Below are 22,440 nucleotides of genomic sequence, written 5' to 3'. Positions count from 1 at the left end.
TTGGGCCCCACACCCGCATGGGAGACCAGGAGAAGCACCTGGCTCTTGGCTTCGGATCGGCGCAGTACGCCAGCCATAGCAACCATTTGGGGGGGTGAACCAACAGAAAAGACCTTTCTCTCTGTCTCTCTTTCACTGTCTAACTCTGCCTGTCAAAAAAAAAAAAAAATCTCTAAATTATCTGCAAACAGAAAAATAAACACAACTATCAATAAGCTATCTTTCTTATTCCTACCACAGTTTGTAAAAAAATAAGGATATTACAAGAGAAAATGAATAATTTCCAGGAAAATAAAAGAGGGATGCTAGCAGCAAGCCTGAGGTTGACTAAAAATTACCACTGGAAAGAAAATGTACATTCTTTGTGTGAAAAATACTGAAAAAAGGTCTTCAGAAACTACAGCAAACAGTAAAAGGAAGGCACTTTAAAAGAGCATAGATTTGGGTCTGGCCTTGTGGCACAGCAGTTTAAGCTGCCCACTGCAATGCAGGCATCCCTCATGGCTGCCAGTTGGAGTCTACTGCTCCATTTCCAATCCAGCTCTCTGCTAATGCACAAAGATGGCCCAAGTGCTTGGGTCCTTTATCCCATGTGGGAGACCCAGATGAAGGTTCTAGCTCCTGGTTTCTACCTGGCCCAGTCCCAGATGTTAGAGTCATTTGGGAAGTGAACCAGCTAATAGAAGACCTTTCTCTCTCTCCCCTTCCCTCCTTCCATTCCTAACTCTGCTTTTCAAATAAATAAATAAAATAAATCTGTAAGAAATACATAGCATTTAAGATGGCAGACTTCAAAATCAACAATACTGGAGAGACAAGGTAAAATAAAAAAGGAAAAAAAAAGGCATCCTTTGCACAATGGTGATGAAAGTAACAAAAACTAAAGAGAAAAAAGGGGAAGTTATACAAGAAAACCAAAAATCAGACAATAAACAACCGCACTACTGATCACACAGGAAAATACCTGAGGCAGATCAAAACCATTATGCAATATTCCAAGCTGAATTAACTATCCCCAAACATTTTGGAATATGAAAATGCAACTTGAATCAAGAATTCAAAAATCAAAAAAGGAACAGACGAAAACTAACAACAGCAAAAAATCAACAGTAGGAAGGCAAAACAGAGTTTACTAAACTCAAGAAAACAATAAAGATAAAATTATTTTATAAACTAAAAAGAAATAAGGTACCCAAGGAGGAGGTGTTCAAAGGCAATTTTATTTTTTAAAGGATTCAATTTAATTATTATGTAAATGTTTTATTTCTTAGATTTATTTATTTGAAAGACAGAGTTACAGAGAGGTAGAGACAGAGAAGTCTTCCATTCACTCACTGGTTCACTCCACAGATGGACGCTATGGCAGGAGCTGCGCCAATCCAAAGCCAGGAACCAGGAGCTTCTTTCAGGTCTCCCGCATGGGTGCAGGGGCCCAAGGACTATGACCATCGTCTACTGCCTTCCCAGGCCACAGCAGAGAGCTGGATCAGAAGAGGAGCAGCCAGGACTAGAACCAGAGCCCATGTGGGATGCCGGCACTTTGGGCCAGGGTTTTAACCCCCTGCGCCACAGCGCTGGCCCCCAAAGGCAATTTTAATGAGAGGCAATGAAGAAAGGGTCACAAACAGAAACATGTAAAGAAAAACACATGTATGAAAGGAGAAAAATAAAGCCGGCGCCGTGGCTCAATAGGCTAATCCTCCACCTTGCGGCGCCGGCACACCGGGTTCTAGTCCCGGTTGGGGCGCCGGATTCTGTCCCGGTTGCCCCTCTTCCAGGCCAGCTCTCTGCTATGGCCAGGGAGTGCAGCGGAGGATGGCCCAGGTGCTTGGGCCCTGCACCCCATGGGAGACCAGGAAAAGCACCTGGCTCCTGGCTCCTGCCAGGATCAGCGCGGTGCGCCGGCTGCAGCGGCGGCCATTGGAGGGTGAACCATCGGCAAAGGAAGACCTTTCTCTCTGTCTCTCTCTCTCACTGTCCACTCTGCCTGTCAAAAAAAAAAAAAAAAAAAAAAAAGGAGAAAAATAAGACAACAGAACTAATACTTAAAACTGTAAGCCAAGAAAACTTTCTGGAAATAAAAGACATGAATCTATTACATATTGAAAGGGCTTACCCTATGGATATGGAAAAGGACTTCACATGGTCAGCTCTAAGATATATTCTACTAAAACTATAGACTTAAAAGAAAAATGCTCAAGGCCTCAAAAAATATAATGTATAACAAAGGAAAAAATTATTATGTTGGTAAACTTTAAAAACAACATACAAAACTAGGCAGTAGTAAGTCTGTTAAAAAAATAATTTAACAAAAAAAGTATGAGACAAGGATTTTTAATCCAGCCCTCAATATTCAAGGGTATAACATGCATGAACTAAGGAAATTCTATATTAAAAAGCCCTTCATGAGGAATCTATCAGACAAATAACTATGTTCAACCAAGTTCAGGAAAAGATGAATGATGAGCATTTAATAGATTTAATTAACTATTTCAGTCTAAAATAAAGGGGGGGACCAAAGTTAAAGACAAACTCATGTCATATATATTATGTACATTATAAAAAGAACAAGAAATGCAACTAAATATAAGGGAAGCAAAAAGGAAAGAGGAAAAGGTTTGCACTGTGCACAGTGGGTTAAGCCACCACTTGTGACAGCAGCATCCTGAATAAATAAATCTTAAAAAAGGAACAGAGAGAGAGAAAAGAGAAATAAGCTCATTGGTTAACATGAAATAAGAAGTGGACTGACAAATGAAGGGCCAGCACTGTGATGTGATGGGTTAAGTCTCCCCCTGTGACACCAGCATCCCATGAGTGCCAGTTCCAGTCCCAGCTGCTCCACTTCTGATCCAGCTCCCTGCTAACGGACTGGGAAAAGTATCAGAAGATGGCCCAAGTGTTGCAGCCCCTGCTACTCACATGGAAAACCAAACAAAGCTCCTGCCTCCTGGCTTTGGCCTGGCTGAGTACTGGACGTTGTGGTCATCTGGGGAGTGAACCAGTGGATGGAAGATCTGTCTGTCTCTCTTAACTCACCTTTCAAATAAATAAATCTTTGTTAAAAATTAACAAATGATAAGAAATGAATAAATAATAAATAGTACATAAGGATATTTTAAAATGTGATAAATATAGAGATAAATATGAAAACTACAAACCTTCCTAAATGTCATGAGAAATTCTGAAACACAGCAAACTATGGGAGACATATATCACTATTGTGAATGGGCTTAATTTACCTGCCAAAGGAAAAAAAATCTTTAAGAATCTGGCTCACAAACCAAGATTCTAAAATATGCTATAGATAAGAGATACACCTAAAACGAAGTGATTCAAAAAGGCTAAGAATAAAAGAATGGGGGCCACTGTTGTAGCACAGGCATTGCATATGGGTGCTGCTTCAAGACCAAGCTGCTCAACTTCCAATCCAGCTGCCTGATAATGTGCCTGGGAAAGTAGTAGAAGATGGCCCAAGTGCTTGGGCCCCTGCACACACATGGGAAACCCAGAAGCATCTGACTCCTGGCTTCAGCCTAGCCCAGCTCCGGCTGTTGCAGGCATTTGGGGAATGAACCAGTACATACACGATCTCTCTCGTTCTCTCTTCCTCTCTCTGTGTAACTCTTTCAAATAAATCAATAAATCTTAATTTAAATAAATGAATAAATAAAAGTAAAACATCTGATGGTGTAAATCCGCTATTCAAGCAGAGATCTTGATGCATTAAATAAAAAACTTCTACACACTGAAAGCTATAATTCTCAAAGACATAATAGATGATAAATAACAATTAACAGTTTCATTTACCTATGATCAGAAAAGATACATGGCATGATTTCAATTTTTTTTCATTTGTTCAGACTTGCTTTATGGCCTAGAATATCTTCCTGTTGGATTGAGCCAGCAATCATTACATGATGCCCTTTTTTGTCTCTTTTAAATTTTTGCCTTAAAGTCTATTTTGTCTAGCATCAGGATGGCTACGTTTACTCGTTTTATATTTCCACTAACATGAAGAATCTTATTCCATCCTTTCACTTTTAGTCTATATGCATCTTTGTTGGTAAGGTGCACATTTCCTGTAATCTTATTTTTAAATTCATTCAGCCAGTCTGTATCTTTTAATTGGAGAATTTGGGCCATTTACATTCAAAAGCTGTTATTGAAAAGTAATGAATTTCTCCTGCCATTTTTTCAGAAATATTCCTATTGTTTGTTTTGGATTTCCCTTGTAGTTTAACTATGAGATTTTGTGTCTTCATATTTTTCATGATGCTATCTTGCGTTATTTCTATTTGTAGTACATACCCAAGTATCATTTGTAAAACCAGATGAGTGATGAAAAATTCTTTCAATTTCTGTTTATTCTGGAAGGTCTTTATTTCACCTTCATTTATAAACAAGAGCTTTGCTGAGTACAGTATTCTGGTTTGACAATTTTTTTCTTTTAGGACGTGGACTATGTCTCTATGGCTGCTCCTCTTCCAATTCAGCTCTCTGCTTGTGGCCTGGGAAAGTTGTGGAAGATGGCCCAAGTACTTGGGCCTCTACATCCTCATAGGAGACTCAGAAGAAGCTCCTAGCTCTTGGCTTTGGATTGGCTCTGCTCTAGCCATTGCGACCATTTGGGGAGTGAACCAGCAGATGGAAGACCTTTCTCTCTCTCTCTGACTCTGCCTCTCAAATAAATAAAAATCTTAAAAAAAAAAAAAAAGGCTCTTAAAAGCAGTAAGAGAAAAGAAGCATAAAATATATAATGGAATTTCAACAAGGTTATCAATGGGTTTATCTGTAGAAATGTGACAGGTCAAAAAGAGAGGGTAACAGTAAAAGGGCTAAAGGAATTAAGTCAATCAAGAATTTTTTTAAAAAAAGATTTATTTGAAATTATTTATTTGAGTTACAGAGAAAAAGGAGACAGGGAGGGGGAGAGAGAGAGAGAGAGAGACAGATCTTCCACCTGCTGGCTCACTCTCCAAATGCTCCCAATGACTGGAGCTGGGCCAAGCCAAAGCCAGGAGTCAGGAACTTCTGGTCTCCCACATGGGTGGATACGGCCCAGAGACCTGGGCCATCTTTTGCTATCCCTGGTGCATTAACAGGGAGCTGGACTGGAAGTAGAGCAGCTGGGACTCAAACCAGCAGGCAGCGGCTTAGCCTGCTATATCACTGTGCTGGCTTCTATCAAGAATACTTTATCCTGAGGGCTAGTTGTGGCATACTAGGTAAAGCTGCTACCTGCAGCACTTTAAGGTCAAAAAAAAAAAAGGGAGACTAATTAATAACATGAAAACATATGTTTGGAAGAAGCACCTGATTCCTGGCTTCAGATCGGCTCAGCTCTGGCTGTTGCGTCCATTTGGGGAGTAAACCAGTGGATGGAAGACCCCTGTCTCTGTCTCTAACTCTCTCCGTAACTCTTTCAAATAAATAAAATAAATCTTAACTAAAAAGAAAATATATGAAAGTATGAAACTCATTGATAAGTGAGTAAATGGTCAAATTCAGAATATTCTGCCGGCGCTGCAAGATCACTAGGCTAATCCTCCAACTGCGGCGCTGGTACTCCAGGTTCTAGTCCTGGTTGGGGCGCCGGATTCTGTCCTGGTTGCTCCTCTTCCAGTCCAGTTCTCTGCTGTGGCCCGGGAGAGCAGGAGAGGATGGCCCAGGTCCTTGGGCCCTGTACCTGCATGGGAGACCAGGAGGAAGCACCTGGCACTTGGCTTCAGATCGGTGCAGCATGCCGGCCGCAATGCGCTGGCCATAGCGGCCACTTGGGGGGTGAATCAACGGAAAAAGGAAGACCTTTCTGTCTCTCTCTCTCGCTGTCCACTCTGCCTGGTCAAAAAAATAAGGGGGGGGGGGGATAATATTCTAATACTGCAATGGTAGTGTACAAATCACATGAATAGTTTAAGGGTTAAAAGGTAAACTCAATAATAGCTACAATAATTTGTAAAGGACAGATGATATCAAAGGACAGATATCACAGGCCTGAGTGAAGGGCACTGTTAGTCTATAAGCGTTTCTGGGGGCTCGGCAAGGCCCTGAGAAGTTAGCTGGGTCCTTGGGTGGCTTCTGCACAGCGATGTGACACCGGCATCTCAGGTTCCAGTTCTAGCTCCTCCACTTCCAATCCAGTCTCCTGCTAATGAACTTGGAAGGCAGCAGGTGATGGCCCAAGTATCTGGGCCACTGCCTCTGACAGAGTAGACCAGAATGGAGTTCCTCGCTCCTGGCTTCAGCCTGGTTCAGACGTAGCTGCTGTGGGCTTCTGGGGAGTGAACCAGCAGATAGAAGATTTCTCTCATTCTTGCTGTCTCACTCTCTGTGTAGCTCTACCTTTCAAATAAAGAAGTAAAAAAAATTTAAGAGTTCCATTGTACAACAGGGTGACTACAGTTAATAATAATATATTATGTATCTGAAAACTTCTAAGAGCTGTTAACTGTTCTCACCACATTATTTAGTAATTCACAATGTATACTTACATTAAAACATCATGCTGTACACAATAAGCATACAGAAGTTCTACTTGTGCATTAATTTTTTAATTGGAAGAAGATAAATGAACCAAACATGGTAAAACAGTTAGTATTTGGTGAAAATGTGTGAGAATTTTTTATACCATTTTTGGATTTTTTTCTACAAGTCTAAAATTATGTTAAAATAAAAACAGAAAAGTCTCTGACATGATTTCCTGCTTTAATTTCTGACCACTGAGTCTAGTCTCAATAAACAATTAAAGTGATCCATTTCAAACTATAAATGAGATCATGTCATTCCTCTGCCCAAAGTCCTGGAATAACTTCCAATTTTTCAAAAAAGGTTGGTTGACTAATGGACTGATTTGAAAAGCAGAGCAAAAAAGAAAGAAGGAAAGACAGAGAGATCTTCCATCCATTGGTTGACTCCTCAGGTGCCCACAATGGCCCAGCTCAGCTCAAGGCTTAAGCTGGAAACTTCATCTCGGTCTCCCATGTGGATGGCAGGGACACAAGTACATTACCCATCATATGCCATCTTCCCAGGTGCATCAGCAGGAAGCTGGATCAGAAGCAGAGTAGACAGGCTTCTATCCCAGGCACTCCAATATGGGATATGGATGTGTCAAGTGGCAGCTTAACCTGCTATGCTGCAAAGCTTGCCACATAACTTTCCTTTCTATCCACAGTAAAAACCTAACTTACACTGCTACTTCCTCTCAATGGTATGCTCTTATTCCAGACTATCTCCTTAAGAATTGTTCAAATATTACCTACATAGTAAAGCTTCCCTAACCATCACAACCTTATTTCCAGCATTCCTGACCCCAACTCTGATCTACATTTCCTTTTCTCTTAGCACATGCCACCCTGTACATAACTTGCTTATTTTTACATATAATTTTAATCATTTGACTCCCTTAACTACAATGTAAGCTCAATATGGGCAAGGGTTTTTAAGTATTTACTGACATATCTCAAGTGTCTAGAACTGTGCCTACAAATGGATGAACAAGTTTTACTGGACACCTGCTACAAACCAAACATTGTCCACAAGAACACAGAATCAGGGGCACAGTTAGTTCAGTGATTATTTATAATGTGGTGAAGGAATACAGTACAAAGTACAATACACAGGGAATAGTAACTTCTAACCTAACAAGTAGGTTGACTCATTATAAAAAATCTTGCCAGTAAGGGCAAGGCAAGTTGCAGAGGTGTTTAAGTCTAGGAGTTTCTTATTGTACATTCATTAACAGAATAACTGAAGTTCCTTCTACATATAGGAAAAAATCTTTTTTTAAAAATTTATTTATTCTCATTTCATTTGAGAGACAAAGAGAAAACCCATCTGTCAGTTTACTCCACAAAATGCTTGTAACAAGTAGGGCTGGGTTAGGCCAACGTCACAAGTCTGGAACCCACAAGGGTACTCGAGCTATTACCTGCTGTTTCCCAAGGTGTGCATTAGCAGGAAGCTAGATTAGAAGTGGAGAAGCCAGGACTTGAATCAGGCATTCTGGTACAGAATGGGCCTCCCACACGTATCCTTAAGCTTTGGGCCAAACACCCTCCCAGGAAAGCAATTAAAAAATTATTTTTACTTATTTGAAAGACAGAATTACAGAGAGAGGTAGAGATATACATAGAGAAAGGTCTTCCATCTGCTGGTTCACTCCCCAATTGGCCACAAAGGATGGAGCTAAGCTAATCTAAAGTCAGAATCAGGAGCTTCTTCCAGGTATCCCACATGGGTACAGGGGACCAAGGACTTGGGCCATCTTTTCCTTCTTTTTCAGGTCATAGCAGAGAGCTGGATCAGAAGAGGAGCAGCTGGGACTAGAACCGGTGCCCACATGGGATGCCAGAGCTAAAAGCTGGGGCTTTAACCCACTGCGCCAATGCTGGCCTCAAGAAAGCAAATTTTAAACATAAAAATACTGTCAACTCACAATATTAATCTACACTTAAACATCCGCTCAATATTATATCTGTTCATTCTTTAAGGTGATCTATAGTCAGTCTCTTCAATTTTCTAATGTTTGTAACTATAGCATAAGTTGAATGGAAAGTGAAATTGCAAATCTTGCAAAATATAAAGCTTCATGTAGTCTATGAAAATAGTATCGAATCACCAGAAAATTATTAATTTCCAATTCACAGAGTAGAAGACAGCCTAATAAGGATTAGAATATGAGAGGTGGCTACAAAGAATAATGAATAATGTATTAACCAAAGGTTAACAGAAATCTTTAGAAAATACATCATTCTCAAATTTTGCAAAATGGGCACTTTTCCTATTTTAAAGCAACAAATATGAAATCAAAGATGTCACACTGTGCTTTCATAATCTTGTCAGAAAACAAATACACCAAAAACAGAACTTAATCATCACACACATACATAAATGATATAATGTGAGGTGACGGACATGTTACTCAGCTTGATTTAATCAGTCCATAATGTGCACAGTATATTAAAAACATCACTCTGAACATTATATATATAAAATTTTTATGTCAATAAAGCTTCTACAAAGCTGGAAGAAGTGGTTGATTCAATCTAAATTCTAGTAATGAATTTATGGTTGCCTAAGATTTTAGGTTTCATTTTTAACATATCTCTCTTACTCTACCACCACTATTACAGTAACCTTTTTTAACGACTTTATTCTTACAAGAAGTCACCGTAAGATGTCCCTTTTAAGTACCTTCTGTCCTCTTTGAGCAGGGAAGCAAACAGTGAAAAGGAAAGAAGGAAACTACAAGACAGCGAGAGAAGATGACTTTCAGAGGGAACTCCTGGATGAAGGCTGAATTAACGTATATCTAATGAGAGTTACATCTCTAATAAACAAAACAGAAAGTAAGTGATTTTTTGTGGTATATTCTGCTGAGGGCGGGGAAAAAGCTCAACCAGAATCTTGGGCAAAAGGTGCAATTTGTCTCTTGGACCACAAGATGGAAGCACCAGGACCCTGGAAGGCAATGATGAGAAAAACACACAGCCTCTTCAGTGATAAAAAAGAAAACTAATAATAATAATAAAAAACATGCATTCCCAAGTCATTTTGTAAAAATGGAAATCTATTCCAACAATCAGAATGAATTCTTATATACTCTATACTTCTGAAGATACTTCACCAAATCCCGTTCAATTGTGAACTCTAAAAACCAAGTATGTCAGCTTCTGTAACTTTTGTAGAGTAACTCACAGTCAAACAGCAATAAACTACTGGACTTAGTAGTTCTTGGACAAGTGAGCGTGGTAAGAAAAACAACAGTTTGATCTGATTCATACTAATGCAGAGAAACTGGGTTCAGTGCAAATATAATAAAAACTGAGTTTCATCACTAAGTGACCTTAGACACTAGATTTATTACTTTTCTTCATTTGCTGTCATCTGTCTGTAAACACAGGTGAACTGAGATACTAGAAAACATATCTAAAATGTAAAACTTTATAAATTCTAATTACTTTTGTTAGTTATTAATATAAAACAATTATAAGGCACACAAAGCAAAAAAAAAAAAAAACTTAAACAACATGAAGTATTTCAGCTCAATTTAAAAACAGACATAATATAGATTATTCACCCGTTATGAGTACTTCCTATTTCTACTCTAAGATTCCACATCATCTTGGCAGGAAAAATCAGGATTTGAGATTCAGTCTCCTTAAATTCAATTTCAGGGGTGGGCATTGTGGCATTGCTCAAGTAGTTCAGTTCCTGCCCTTTACATGGGAGATCCAGATTAAGATTTGGCCTCCTGGCTCGAACCCAGCATGGGTGCAGCTGTTGTGGGCATTTGCAGAATGAACCCATGAATGGGAGATCTCTGTCTCCCTGTGCCTTTCAAAAAAAGTTTAAACCACGGAAAACTTAAGGATATCAACTTGGTGATATCTGAGTTAATGATTACATTACATGATCTCTAACAAACACAAGATAGAATAGTACTTACTATTAAATTATATATCTGACAAATTTAAAATGTTGTCTTGTTCTTCAAAATTTAATTGCCATTTACATTGTAATACATAGCTATCATTCTAAAATCTTTGTTGGGAGTCAGCATTGTGGCACAGCATGTTAAGCCACCACTTGTGACAACTATAACCGTCCCAGCTACTCCACTTCCAAAGCAGCTTGCTGCTAATGCACCTGGGGAGGCAGCAGATGATGGTCCAAGTCCTTGGGCTCCTGCCACTCATAAGGGAGATCTGGATGGAGTTGCTGGTTCCTGGCTCCAGCATGGTCCAGTCTGGCTGTAGAGGGCATTAGGGGAGTGAACTGGTAGACTGGCTAGCGCACTCTTTCACTCGCTTGTCATTCTGCCTTTTGAATAAATATTTTTTTGAAACAAAATGTTTGCCTAAAAAATTAGCAGTTTATAAAACAGTAGTGCAGAGTTTATCTCGAGGGGAAAACTATATCCAATTATTTTGTAGAAAGGATTACTCCGAATTCCTACAAGGGGGGGGGGGGGGAGTCAACCTATCATTTTTAAAACAATGCTGCCATCTGCTGGAAAATTCTGAAATGTCATGATTATTTCCCAGATGTTAAAGATTTACATATTATGATCTTCCAGTTAGTTACCTACTAAAACCTTCCAATTCTGATCCTTTGATTTGTTCTGACTCTTATAATTACTTATTAACTGAGTAATAATTTCTTATAACTTTAGTATACTTAAACACTAAATACAAAACAGGTTGGGGAAACAGCTCTAAAGTATGCACATAATACAACCATACATAATAGTGGAAGATATAGGGTTTGAATTAAATAATGATATATTCACCCTCAAAGGAAAAAATAAGATTGACTATATTACCAGAAGTTTAATGCTGACAATTAACCTACATTTAGGGTATTAAAAAAGCAAAGTCTAAACCTGAACAATAATAAGAGTTGACACCATGGGAAATTTTCTTTAAGTTACTTAGTTTGTTTTTTGGGAGACAGAGAGGGAGGGAGCCCCCATTCACTGGTATATCCTCAAATGACGGCAACAGCTGAGATGGACCAGGCAAAAGCCAGGAGCTTCAAGCTCAATCCAGAAAATAGGCTCACAAGAGGCTAATTTCTTGAATCATTACCATCTTTCCACCATGATGTGCCTTAGCAGGAAGTTGGAATCAGTGGTTGGAGCCAGGGATCAAACCCGGGTACTCAAATATGGGACATGATTGTTATAGCTGCACTTTTCTTAAATATTCCTATTTCTAATGAGAATAACTTAGCTCTTGAAGAATTGGTCCGTTAATCAAAAGTAAAACGAAAAGTATGACTGAATTATCTGCTTCAAACTTTCTAAAATTACTTAATCATTTCCTGCATTTACAAAATTTGTTATGCGTTACTTTTTATTTTTCTGGATTTGCAAATATTTCAATTTAGTGAACAGCTAATTTTTCAGCATCTACTTTACATCCAGGCAATGGGCATGAAGCGCTCATTTAAGTCTCCAGAAATGCAACAATCTATTTTAAATGAGGGTAACAGTCCCTAGTTATATGGTTGTTGGGAAGACGTGAAGTGATCCGAGGAAGCACTCAAAGAATGGTAGCTATCATTAATATGAGTGTTACTAAAACCATCAGAAGCTATGGTAGGCTGAGGAAAAAAAATACGTGGCAAAAATGTGTTAAATTAAACAAGTAAGCTTCAAGTCAAAATGCCCACTGATTCATGTTTACCTCCTTTTATCTTCCCAAATGCCACTGAATTTGTTAAAGAAGATATAAAGGGGATACAGCTATGTTAGGAAACAGATAACGGGGACTGGCATTGTAGCCTAGCCAGTTTAACTTCTGCTTGGGACACCCACATCCCAAGTCAGAGTGCCCAGTTCGAGTCCTGGTTACTCCACTTCTGATCCAGCTCCCTGTTAAAGGGCCCAGGAGGCAGCTGGTGATGGCTCAAGCACTTGAATCCTTGCTGCCTACATAGGAGACCTGGATAAGGTTCCTAACTCCTGGCTTCACTCTGGCCCAGCCCTTGTTGTTGCAGGCATTTGAGAAAGTGAACCAGCAAATGGAATATCTCTCTCACATTCTGTCTTTCAAAAATATAAATAGATCTTAAAAAAATAAATATACAAAACAGGTAACAGGATCATCAATAGGTGAGAAACTAAGGCCAACAGGTGTGACATATATGAAACAGGTATGTTGTGCTTATTTGAGCCAGTGCTCAATAAATAACCACAAGAGAAAAATGACTGTTACAAGATAAGATGAAAAGCAAACTTAGAAGTCCTGACTGGCCTAGAATCAGCATAGGCAGACAGACTCTACGTGAGTTTTTCAAAATCAGAAGTCTGGGGCCAGCACTGTGGCATAGTAGGTTAAGTCGCTGCGAGTTTTTCAAAATCAGAAGTCTGGGGGCCAGCATTGTGGCATAGTAGGTTAAGTCGCTGCCTGCAGTGTTGGCATTGACATGGGTGCCAGTTCCAGCTGCTCCATTTCTGATCCAGCTCCCTGCTAATGTGGTTGGGAAGGCAGTGGAGGATGGCCCAAGTGCTTGGGCCTCTGCACCCACATGGGAGATCTGGATGACACTCCTGGCTCCTAGCTTTGGCCTGGCCCAGCCCCAGCCATTGCAGCCATTTAGAAAGTGATCCAGCAAGTGGAAGATCTCTCTCTCTAACTCTGCCTTTCAAATAAATAAATAATAAAACAGGAAGTCCTGAGAAAATCCCAAGGTGAAAATAAGGGGCAAATGATGAGGATCTAGTTAATAATTTGGAGAAGCCACCAGTGCGCCCATAGCCTGGTCCTAGGACTCCCTCCTGAAAGGGCTGTAAACGCAGGACTCCTGAGCAGCAAGTCCACTTCTCCCAGGGTAATTCTCTCAGAGTCCTGTGGGAAGCTACTGGCCTACAGAATTGACTGAGGCTCTGATTTTTCTTTGCTCCAAAGTCTTATAATCTGTTGTGGCCAAAAATTTTCTTTTGCCCCTACCAAGTAACACTTTATGAAAAAGGAAGGGGAAGAGGGTGGAGCAAGTTAGTGGCTGAGTAGGATCCTCTGCTTATCACAGAGGTACCAATTTAAACAGCTATCCGTGCACAAGAACAGAGAGACCAGGTGAGAGACTACAGCACTCGTTTAAGTACAACAGTAAGAAAAGACAGAATGGATAATGCAGGGAGGAAACAGTTGCCTGAATCACTCCTCCCCAACTTCAGGCAGCATAGCATAGCATGGAGAGACAACTCCCAATCTGGGGCAGGCGAGAGAAACATTCTGGCTGCTGGAATGAAACCCACTGTCAGGCTACCACCAGGCTGACATTTGCAGGCTAAACCTCTGGATGTGTTACAGCCAGGCAAAGCACTACCTCCACCAGCCCTCCTCGGAAGGAGACTAGAGTGGGGCAGGAAAGGGAGCCCTGGACTAGACGCTGCGTAGCACGGGCACATGATGGCCTTATGAAGAAGAGCTGGGCACACAGCACTTGCTAGTCTACCTCCAGACAGCAACCCTGCATCAGAGGCCTTCACTGGTGGCGAAAGGGTAAAAAGGAGGTCCCCCAACAAGCCCCTCAACACAGCCACCTGGTGCATTCACTGCTGGAGCACCTGCAACCCTCATAACACTTGCTTTGGGGAGTGGTCGAGTGACCTCACCAAAGCAACCACACATCAAGGAAATGAAAAACCTTGAAAAAATACATATATTTTTGTACATGCACAAGTTACCAAAATTAAACCATGCAGACACAGAAAACCTAAAAAGACAACAGAATCAGTAACAGAGAGTCTCTGAACAAAAGGACTGCAATATTGACTGTTACCAAAACTCTTACAGAAGTAATGTCAGTTCTTCTCAACCCACTGCAAAGCACTGAATGGGAAGGAATCCTTCCACGGAGGCCAACATTCCCCTGAAACCAAAATCAGACAAGGGCACAACGGAAAAAGAAAAGTACATACTGATACCCTTGATGAACACAATGAAAATTTCTCAACAGAAGTCTAGCAAATGGAATCCAAGAGCACATAAAAAAGATTACATACCATGATCAATCGGAATGTAACCCACAGACGAAGGGATGATTCCAATCATACACGTCAATAAATCCGACACATCACATAAACAAAATTAAGGATAAAACAAAGGCTGTGAGTAACTTCTACCATAAAAATTACAAAACACTGATGAAAAAAATTGAAGAAAACACCCCCCAAAAATGGAAAGACATTCCACGTTCATGCACTGAAGTAGTCTTATAAAAATAAAACTGAAGGCTGGCGCCGTGGCTCAATAGGCTAATCCTCCCCCTGGCAGCGCCAGCACACCGGGTTCTAATCCCGGTAGGGGCACCGGATTCTGTCCCAGTTGCCCCTCTTCCAGGCCAGCTCTCTGCTGTGGCCTGGGAGTGCAGTGGAGGATGGCCCAAGTGCTTGGGCCCTGTACCCCATGGGAGACCAGGATAAGTACCTGGCTCCTGCCTTAGGATCAGCGCGGTGCGCCGGCCGCAGCGCGCTGGCCGTGGCAGCCATTGGAGGATGAACCAACGGCAAAGGAAGACCTTTCTCTCTGTCTCTCTCTCACTGTCCACTCTGCCTGTCAAAAAAAATAAAAATAAAAAAATAAAAATAAATAAACCCGAAAAAAAAGAAAAAAAAAAGAAAACCGCTCATATTGTGGCTGGCATTGTGGCATGAGAGGTCAATGTGTCACTTGTGATGCCAGCATCCCATAAGGCGCTGCTACAAGTCCCAGCTGCTCTACTTCTGATCCAGCTCCCTGCTAATGGGCCTGGAAAGCAGAAGGTGGTTCAAGTGCTTGGACCCCTGCACCCATGCAGGAGACCTGAATGAAGCTCCATGCTCCCGGCTTCAGTCTGGCCCGGCCCTAGCCATTGTGGCCATTTGGAAAGTGAACTTGCAGATGGAAGATCTCTCTTTGTCTCTCCCTCTCTCTTTCTGTAACTCTATCAAATAAATAAAATAAACCTTAATGAACACAAAAGTCCAAAATGAGAGTGGGCATTCAGCCTAGTGGCTAAGATTTCCACACCCACATCAGAGTGCTCTAACTCCACCTTGCCAACAGAGCAGACTCTGGAAGGCAGCAGTGATGGCTCATGCACCTGGGAGACGCAGAGTTCCAGCTCCAGCCGCAGCCTAGGCCAGCCCCAGGCTAGCAAGGCTCTGTCTTACTGTGAAGGAGAAAAAGAACAGAACGGAAAAGACAAGTATCTATGAACAAGTGAACGGATTAACAAATCATGGTATATCCATGCACTGGTGCACGTTAAAACAAGAATGAAGAGCAGGAACTGTCCTAATGGTTTCGATTCCAGGCTTCAGCCTGATTCCTGCCCATCCTGACCCTGCGAGGCAGCGATGATGGCTCAAGTAACTGTATTCCCGCCACCGCTGTGGGAGCCCTGGACTGCAATCCCAGATCCCAGCTGCAAGCCCTGCCCCAGCGATTGCACGTATTTGGGAAGTAAACCAGAAACGGGAGCTCGCTCTCTTTTCTGTCCATCTCTCTTTCTCTGCCTCTCAAATAAATAAAAATTAAAAAAAAAAAACCATAGATATATCTCAAAATAACTAAGCCGAATAAAGAACTCAGAATAAAACAGAATATATACTCTACAATTCCATTTACATCAAATTACATAAAATTCTAGAACACGCAAATCAATCTGTTTTGTCTGAAATCAGCTCAGTGGTTGTCAAGAAGCAGAGAGCAGCATAAAGTGGATTAGAAAGGGGCACAGGGAAATTTTTGTGGATGGCAGACATGTTAATGATCTCGATGGTGTTGATGTCTTCATCCATGTATACATATGTCAAACCTCAGCAGATTATAGATCTTAAACAGTGGCAAAATCTTGCATGTCAATTACACCTCACTAAAATTCCCAAAAATGCAATTAGAGTTCTGTAAGAGAATATACATAGACACAAATGACTGAGAACATGTCAAAGTAAATATATTCATGTTACGGTGGGACAGGCGTGCTTTTGCTCATTTAAATCTTTAATGGTATTGCATTCCCACTGAAATGAACGATACACAAATTGGTAAACATGCATTTTAAATGCCAAAAGCTTTGAATAAATACTTCACCAAAGACCTGCAGATGGCAAATAAACCCAACTATTGACAATTTGTAGAAAAGAAACATCTTTCTCTCCGCTTACAATGTGTCTAGAAATTCTTAACCACCAGGTCAGGTTTTTTGTAGGCTTCAGCTGCAGGTTTAAACACACACACACACACACACACACACACACACTGCCTGCCCTGCCAGAGTTCAGAAACTCCTTCATGAAACAAATCCAAAAAATTAAAATAAGTTCCAGGAAAAGGCTAGACAACACAAATAGGGGTGAAAAATCACTGATTACAGTTTATCCTGGTCCTGCGAGGGAAATGAGCGGGACACACAGGCGGAGACACGGAGGCCGACGCACAAGTGCTTCGCGACCACCTTCAGCGATCGGGCGCCGGCGCTGAGATTTTAGCCCGCGATCTCCCGCACCCGGGCGATGGACCCGCGTCGCGAAGGCTAAGAACGTGCGGGGCTTCGCACAGGCCCGCCTCCCACTCCCGCAACAGCCCGCTGCACTCCTCGGCACGCACTGCCTCCACCCCGAGGCACCGCCCCGGAGCCCCGGGTCTCGCCCTGAGCTCCGCGCACTCTTGGAACACAAGCAGCAGGGACGGAGCCTTCTGGGGGGTTCCTGTCCCGCGCCGTCAGGCGACAGCTGCGCCTGAGCCAAGGTGCCCCGGGGACGGGCTCACGCTAACGCCAGCGGAAAGCCGAGGCGCGCCAGGCCAGGCGTCTCTTCAGCGACACCACTCAACCCGGGGCCGAGCGAAGACACTTGCCCGCCGCCGCCGCCGCTCTCGAACCCGACGGCCGGGACCCCGACAGCAAGGACCGACACCCAGGCGTCCTTCGCCAGCGCGGCTCTGCGCCGGGGGACCGGCGGCGGGCGCAGGGACCGCCAGGGGCTCCGACACCGCAGCAGAGGTGCCGGGCAGGGCGAACGCGCCGAGGGGCGCACGGTGTTTCGGTCGCCCGGACGCGCCCCCTCGGCACTACGCAACCGCCGCCTCGTGCTCCTCTCACCTCTCCAGTTCTTGTACTCCGGGACATAGTAGTACTTGTTCCCGTGCTGGTCCGTGCCCACGTGCTCCCTCACTTCCTTGGACAGCGAACTCCACAAGACGCGGAACACCCTCCGCAACGAGCCCATGCCGGCCGCTTCGCCGCCGACCCCCGGCGCCGCACGCTCAGGCGCGCTCCGGCTGCTGGCTCCGCCCACCGCGTCCGAGCTGTCGGCCCGCCTCCCTCCGCCCTTCCAGTAACGGCGCTCACCATTGGGCAGATGTACCACCGCTTGGCCAATGGGAGGTTCTGCTGTTACAGCCCCCGCCTCCGACCTCTGTCATGGCGGCGTCTAGCGCTCTGACACCGGTGAGGAAACGCGATGCTGGGGTTTTTGTCCGCGCGACAGGTGGGTTTAGAGGACCCTGTTCGCCTCCGGAGAGCAGAGTCTACACGGAGGTAAAGCAAAGCTTATTCATTTCTCTAACGGGCCCGTTGGAATCTTGACCAGTGGCTGTTATCCTTGCCACAAGCTTGGCCGTCTCACTACTTTCCTTCCGCTAAAAGTCCTATTTAGTGTCTTCTCTGTGGCTTGCAGAAATGGATGCCTTTTATATACTGAGGATACCTTTTTCCGTTTTGTTTTACTCATCTGTCTCTTATTAAATTCCCCCAAGGAGTTTCCATCCCCGGAAGTTTCATTCGTTTGTGCGGTCTGAGGTTTTAGTGGTACTCCAAGTAGCAGGCTAAAAGCAAGGCGCGGGCCAGGAACTGAGCAAAGCTCACAGTGATGGGAGCAGAGGATTGGGGTAGGTCTGTTGACAAAGTGGAGGATGAGTAAGTGGGCAGAGCGAAATGAGGAAGAGTCGTGTGGCTTCGGTGAAGGTGTGAAAGTGAAATAGGGTGACAGCTATTGGTTTGGCTTTCTGCTTGGTTTTGTGGATTGAAGCTGAGAGCAAGAGTGGGAGCCACGTTAGAAAACTGTTGCAATTCCATGTATGCAGGCGGGACCAGGAAGGGTGTGGCAGGTGCTAAGAACAGAATCAGCCAGCCATGGACAAGTGAGTGACAAAAAGGGAAGAATCGATGATTCCCAAGTATTTGCCTTGTATAGGAGGTTGAATGTTGGCAGCATACTCGATAAAGTTTTCCAAAGGGAGAGCAAGTTTTAATTTTAATTTTTGAGGAACCTGTGATGGACGTAGTTGCATATGTGAGTTCTATGCTCAGGAGAAATGTAGATTTCTTTAATATCGTGTCATATATGAACTCACGAGGAGTAGTTGAGATCACCCGGGCACTACTCACGTTGTAAAGCACGAAGACAAGTACTTCAATAGTAAACATCTGAGCAATATCAATATTTAATTTTAGGCAGAAGAAGAGACTGCAAATGAACTGAAGAGGAGTAATGAGAAGTGTGGAGGAAAACCAGGGCGATGAACTCCTGTGTACGCTGAGGGAGGCAGTGTTTGAGGAGAGAGCTAGCACATGTGTCTGGTGCTGCCTTCTAACCCCATTCTTTGTTCTCATTGTTCTTTATCCCATTGCTCTGCCTTACTTTCTTCATGCAATGTATTCTTACTGAAATTGTATCTTATATTTTCTTATTAGCATGTTGCCATCTTAACCCGTAAGAGAAAAAGGGCCTGTATTCTGTGTCTAGAAGAGGGTTTGGCACATGGTAGAAGTTTAAGAAAATGCTGTGTGAATGACATGCGCTCAATAAATATGAGGAATTAAAAGCATTAGCCGCAGCTCACTTGGCTAATCCTCCGCCTGCGGCGCCGGCACCCCATGTTCTAGTCCCGGTCGGGGCGCCAGATTCTGTCCTGGTTGCCCCTCTTCCAATACAGCTCTCTGTTGTGGCCCAGGAAGGCAGTGGAGGATGGCCCAAGTGCTTGTGCCCTGCACCCGCATGGGAGACCAGGAGGAAGCACCTGACTCCTGGCTTCGGATCTGTGCAGCGCCAGCCGTGGCGGCCATTTGGGGGGTGAACCAACGGAAGGAAGACCTTTCTCTCTGTCTCTCTCACTGTCTAACTCTGCCTGTCAAAAAAAAAAAAAAAAAAAAAAAAAAAAAGGTTAAATTGCATTTAACGAACACAGTAATCACTAATGGCCTTGGGAAGAGCAATTTCAGAGGAATAGTGGGAATACAAGTAAGACATCAAAAAACTGAATAATAGGAAAGGAAATGGGGAGGGATGCCAACATTAATGATTTTTTAAAGGAGTTTAAATTGACAGGGAGAGGGGCTGTGTTGCAGCACAGCAGGTTAAGCTCCCACCCATGATGCCTGCATCCTATATGAACCCTGGTTCGGTTCCCAGCTACTCTACTTCCCATTCAGCTCCCTGCTACTGAGCATGGGAAAGCTGCAGAAGATGGCCCAAGGACTGGGGCCCCTGCCTCCCTTGTGGGAGACCCAGTTGAAACTCCTGGGTTCAGCCTGGACCAACCCTAGCTGTTGCTGCCCTTTGTGGGAGTGAACCAGCAGATGGAAGATCTCTCTCTCTCTAACTCTGCCTTTCAAGAAAATAAATAAATCTTTAATAAATTTGATAGGGAGAAAAGGAGTGGTTTGTTGGTTGACTAACTTATGAATATGTGATGGGTTAGATCATGCAGATACATCCAGAGATTTTTATTCCTGTGACTGCATGAACTCAAGCAAAATATATCAGTTTCTTCTCATAGCGTGGCTTGTTTATACCAAGTAGTTCCACAATTCTTCAATAAAGAAGCACCATTACTCTTTTCCCTATAGTTAAATCTAATATGCTTAGAAGTTTTGTAATATCAATAATAATTCAAATGTGTGAGCCCAGGAAGGTCTGGGTTTCTCAGAGTCTTTTAATATAAAAAACAAAGCTAAGTATAACTCTTGTCAACATTGCACGATCTAAATATTCTTGCCAGAATTCCAGCTCCAGAGAATCTGATTTACATTGTCCTATCCCACAGATTTTTTTTAAAGCTTCCCAAGAATTGAGAATCTTTGCTTGAAAAGGATTCCACATTTAGTTCTTTGCATGTGGCTTAAGTCCTATATTTAGTTGCTATATATAGTATAGTTTGAAAAAGAGAGATGCTATGATACTCCACATCACTCCATTCCCTATTCACCTAATCATTATAGATTAGTTTGCATATTCAGAATTTTCTGTAAGTGAAATTATTCTCTTGTCTGGCTTCTTTACTTAACAATTATTTTGAAATTTCTCTGTTATCTACTGTATCAATTCCTTTTCATTGTTGTGAAGCATTCCATTGTATGGAAATGTGAAGGGATATTTAATTCTACTTTAAATAATAGTGGTTCAATGTTTAGGTAGTACTGACCTTATAAAGCAGTGAAAGTTCATAAAGCTGCATGCTGAAACTTGTACAAAAGATTTATCTTATTTATTTTGAAAGAGCTACAGAGAGGCAGAGACAGAGATAGAAAGAGGTCTTCCATCTGCTAGTTCACTCACCAAATGGCTGCAATGGCCAGAGCTGAGCCAATCCAAAGCCAGGAGCCAGGAGCTTCTTCCAGGTCTCCCACATGGATGCAGGGGTCCAAGGACTTGGGCTATCCTCTGCTGCTTTCCCAGGTGCATTAGCAGGGAGCTGGATCAGAATTGGAGCAGCCAGTACTTGATCCCATGCCTATATGGGATGCTAACACTGCAGGCTAGGGCTTTTAATCTGCTGTGCCACAGAGCCAGCCCCAGTGAAGCTAATATTTAGTATACTGTAGAGTAAGATACTAGAAATTGTGATAAAGTCTTTCTTTGTAAGAGACAAAAAAAAAAAAAAAAACTCATCAAGAGTAGATTGAGCAGTGTTTCCCTTATTGTACAGTTATTGCCTTATTGTATATACTTTCTGTGCCTTGATTGATTGTCATACTATTTTTCTATATTTGGGTCAGATTCCAACATTTTATCCTTTACATTTTCATTGTTATGAAATACCTGAGTAATGCCAATGTTTTGCAAGCATCGCTACCTCTACACTCCTTCTGGAACTCTGATGAACTAAATGTTAGTCCTTTTCTAGTTGTTCCTCTGGTCATGAGGCTCTGTTCTTTTGTTTTTCCCTAGTCTTCTTCACCCTGTGTTTTTGTAATTTCAGTTGTTATATGTTCAGGTTCTCTGACTTTCCGTTTTTTTCTGCAATCTGCTGTTGAATTCATTAAGTTAAAATAATTTTATGTTGAAGATTTCTCAAGTGATCATTTGGTTCTTATCTAAATCTTTAAATTCTTTTCTGAGACTTTCTGTTTTAACATTTGTTTCACCTCTTGCTCGCTCAAGCGTTTTACAGTGGCTACCTTAAAGTCCTTGTCAAATAATTTCTCCCATTCCCTCCCTCTGCTGATGGAAACCCTGGCTGCTGACAGGATTTAGGATGATGACCGATCGGGCACCTTCAGGCTGAGTAGGGGTGAAGTAGGGACCCATGGTCAAGTCAGGGTTCCAGCAGAAGGTGGCCTCTCGAGGAGGTGCTAGCTCGCAGGAACTGTTTCCATCTGAGGTTTTATGTGTGTGGCCTGTATCATCTCATCTGCGGCTTCTTTCCCTGTGCAAGTTGAAATTTTCATGGTTCTTCATGGTGCAAAGTATTTTGGGACTATGTCCTGGACCCTTTTAAATACTCAAAGACTCTATGTCTTCTTTCAATCCCATGGAGAATGCTGATATTTTTAGTTTAATAAGCAGTTAGAAAGATTTAGGTTCAGGATGCATGTTTCTGCCTTCATTGGTTATGGTTTCAGTGTTGGTTCAGTTTTGAAATCCTTTTCAGACCTGCTCCAGCTATGTGCACTCAGTGGTCAGCCTGTGCATTGAGTCTGTTCAGGTTTTAGAATATTGTG

At 42.5% G+C, this 22,440-nt stretch overlaps 2 protein-coding genes across 10 annotated transcripts in view; one reads left to right on the top strand and one right to left on the bottom strand.

The window, feature by feature from the left end:
• NDUFAF2 (NADH:ubiquinone oxidoreductase complex assembly factor 2) overlaps positions 1–17,816 on the bottom strand; it is a 271,984-nt gene extending 254,168 nt beyond the window's left edge. For 2 of the 3 annotated variants that reach the window (XM_051853757.2, XM_002714055.4), the window contains exon 1: positions 17,599–17,816. In XM_051853757.2, the coding sequence (XP_051709717.1) occupies positions 17,599–17,725 (127 nt within the window). In that variant the 5' untranslated portion in view covers positions 17,726–17,816. The remainder of the gene's footprint in view (positions 1–17,598) is intronic. The other variant, XM_051853758.2, reaches the window with a different exon arrangement.
• Positions 17,783–22,440, top strand: part of ERCC8 (ERCC excision repair 8, CSA ubiquitin ligase complex subunit) — a 67,834-nt gene continuing 63,176 nt past the window's right edge. For 4 of the 7 annotated variants that reach the window (XM_070056739.1, XM_070056736.1, XM_070056737.1 and 1 more), the window contains exon 1: positions 17,783–18,036. Coding sequence is in view for 1 of the 7 variants with exons in the window: in XM_002714053.5 (XP_002714099.1) it covers positions 17,960–18,036 (77 nt within the window). In the remaining 6 variants the exon portion in view is untranslated. The remainder of the gene's footprint in view (positions 18,037–22,440) is intronic. The other 3 variants (XM_051853760.2, XM_070056738.1, XM_051853759.2) reach the window with 1 other exon arrangement.

Source organism: Oryctolagus cuniculus, chromosome 14 (genome assembly GCF_964237555.1).
Source record: "Oryctolagus cuniculus chromosome 14, mOryCun1.1, whole genome shotgun sequence".
In the NCBI taxonomy this organism is placed as follows: domain Eukaryota; kingdom Metazoa; phylum Chordata; class Mammalia; order Lagomorpha; family Leporidae; genus Oryctolagus; species Oryctolagus cuniculus.
This window is presented reverse-complemented; position numbering and strand designations above follow the sequence as displayed.